This window comes from Temnothorax americanus, unplaced genomic scaffold (assembly GCF_048541705.1).
Source record: "Temnothorax americanus isolate GAGA-0224 unplaced genomic scaffold, ASM4854170v1 Scaffold461, whole genome shotgun sequence".
NCBI classification, from domain to species: Eukaryota; Metazoa; Arthropoda; class Insecta; order Hymenoptera; family Formicidae; genus Temnothorax; species Temnothorax americanus.
In genome coordinates, this window is record NW_027509615.1 from 4,908 (window position 1) to 7,289 (window position 2,382).

General features: G+C 44.3%; 1 protein-coding gene across 1 annotated transcript; it reads left to right on the forward strand.

Annotated features, from left to right (window-relative positions):
- Window positions 1–215: 215 nt before the first annotated feature.
- On the forward strand, window positions 216–529 carry LOC143903408 (protein gooseberry-neuro-like; the record flags this gene model as incomplete). The annotated part of the gene is made up of 1 exon (XM_077416966.1): window positions 216–529. A coding segment is annotated over one exon (314 nt), but the record flags the coding sequence as incomplete, so codon positions are not given.
- Window positions 530–2,382: the final 1,853 nt, after the last annotated feature.

Consider the following 2,382-nt stretch of genomic DNA (forward strand, 5'->3'; position numbering starts at 1 on the left):
GCGATTTTTGCCGGGGGAAATAAACATCCGCCTTATTGATATTTATAATACTATGACCGATGTGTGTTTTTTAAAAATTTCCTTTGGAATTTAAGATTGCAATGTATGTGTTCATTAATTTAAATTTAAAAATCTCTAATTTTTATATTTTGCAATTGATAATAATTGTGGGTCCAATTTTTGAATTTTATTAATTTTTCGGTTTCTTTTTGCAGGACAAGGACGGATGAATCAGCTAGGTGGGGTCTTCATCAACGGGCGACCTCTCCCTAATCACATCCGTCTGAAAATCGTAGAAATGGCCGCCGCGGGAGTCCGTCCTTGCGTGATCTCCAGGCAGCTTCGAGTCTCGCACGGCTGCGTCTCGAAGATCCTGAATCGGTATCAGGAAACCGGATCTATTCGCCCGGGCGTGATCGGCGGCAGCAAGCCGCGAGTGGCCACGCCGGAAGTCGAGGCGAGGATCGAGGAATTAAAGAGGGACAATCCGGGAATATTTTCTTGGGAGATCAGGGATAAACTCATGAAGGTGAGCGAAAGAAATCGTTTATACGTAATTATTCTGTAATTTATATTTTTTTGCAATAAATTCTTTACAGTGATTTTAAAGAAGACTTTTGATGCTTACACATATATTAGCATCAAAAGTCGATGGAGAAGGACCAAAACTTACGATTGAAATAATTAATATCGTCGATTATAATTAATAAGGATAGCCAGTTAAGTCGAATAAAAATTCTTTATTATTTTGCCCAATTATTCGAATAACATCGGGAGATTCGGGAGAGAACGGTAATAAGATCCCCGTTATAAAAGCCATCCGGAGAACATAATCTTAAATAAATGAAGAGGAGACGCTGTGTATAATAAAAAAAAGAGAGGGAGACACGAAGCCACGATTGTATGAATACGAAGGTAAAATGGCGATTTCAAACTGCTGCTTCATTATTCCGGTCACGCGGGCATTTTTCCGGTCCGCGAAAACCCCCGCGAGCCATCGCTCGACCCCTTCGATCGAACGTGGTGGACGTTTTCTGCGCGCTTACTCGTGTGTGTCTCTATCTCTCTCGGAGATCATGCTCAATGGGGCTTTTTAATCTTGTGCACGAGAGGCGAGAGCGGCGGGGTACGTGAGCAGCCCGAGGCGACTCGCGTGTCCTTTAATACTTTACTGACCGCCGTCTACACCCACGCCTCATTGGCGTAACACCTCCGCTCCGCGTCTCGATTTTCGAGTATGCAAATGTGTGCTTTTCCGTGAATTATCTCTTCCGCGTTGCACCGTCCAATCCCGGCGTATACTTAACGTCCCCCGACGATTTTCCGATAGAAAGAAAAAGAAAAAAAAAAGGAAAGAAACGCCGTTCGCGCGTACGATGCTCGAGGAAGATATTACCGCGATGAGAGAGAAGATTAATTACTCACGCGACATCAACGTCGCAACGTCGACTTTGAGGACGTATTTAATTATGAGTTGCTATATATATCGAAGTAGGCGTTGGTAAATTATAAAATGTAAGGAGAATATAAATATACAGGAAATTGACAGTTTCTGACCGGCAAAAATTAGATTACGTGAGAATGATTTCTTGTCCTGCTGTCCTCGATCTAAATGTATAATATTCACCAGTTTTTCAGTAAAAATACTTTATACCACGTGAAGAGGATGAAAGCAGAAGATGGTATCACCAAGAAGTATTAGGAAATTAATTGACTATTTAATACGGCTTCGTCACGTTCGACGTGAATCCTTATTGACCCCCGAGCTCTTCCTGCTTTTATTTGCGATCATGTCGATCGTCTAGCTCGGTAGCACTTCTCTCTCGAAGCAACAAAAGTCAGGTATCGGATCTCGGGGGAGGGGAGCCACGAATATATCTCTACGTGTCTCCGCGATAAGATCGACGACGGTTCTCAAACCGAAACCGTGCGAAATTCCAATAAGATGGGATATCTTGTCCCCCTTTCAATGCCGAAACACGCCTCTCCCTTGCCGAGGGCGACCTACTACTCGATAGAGAGATAAATCTTGTCCAAAAAGATGCATCGTGCGTATCAACCGCAAGAGAGCGACAATAAGGAGAAAATGTATCAATCTGCGGAGGACGAGTGTGCGTGCAAAAATACACGCGAGAGAGGAAAAGGGAAAGAAAGATTGTAAAAGAGCCAGTCAGAAAGAGAACGAGAGCGAAAGCGCGAGCGCAAAACGAGAGTAGTGGCGCGAGAGAGTGAGTGGAGAAGCGTCTGCGAAAGAGAACGAAAGAGGGAAAGAAAGCGATGATAAAGAAGAAGACGCGAAGGCAAGAGCGCGAGAAAAGAGGGCTCGCGAGAGCGAGGAAAAGCGAGCGAGCGAGCGAGAGAGAGAGAGAGAGAGGGGAGGGG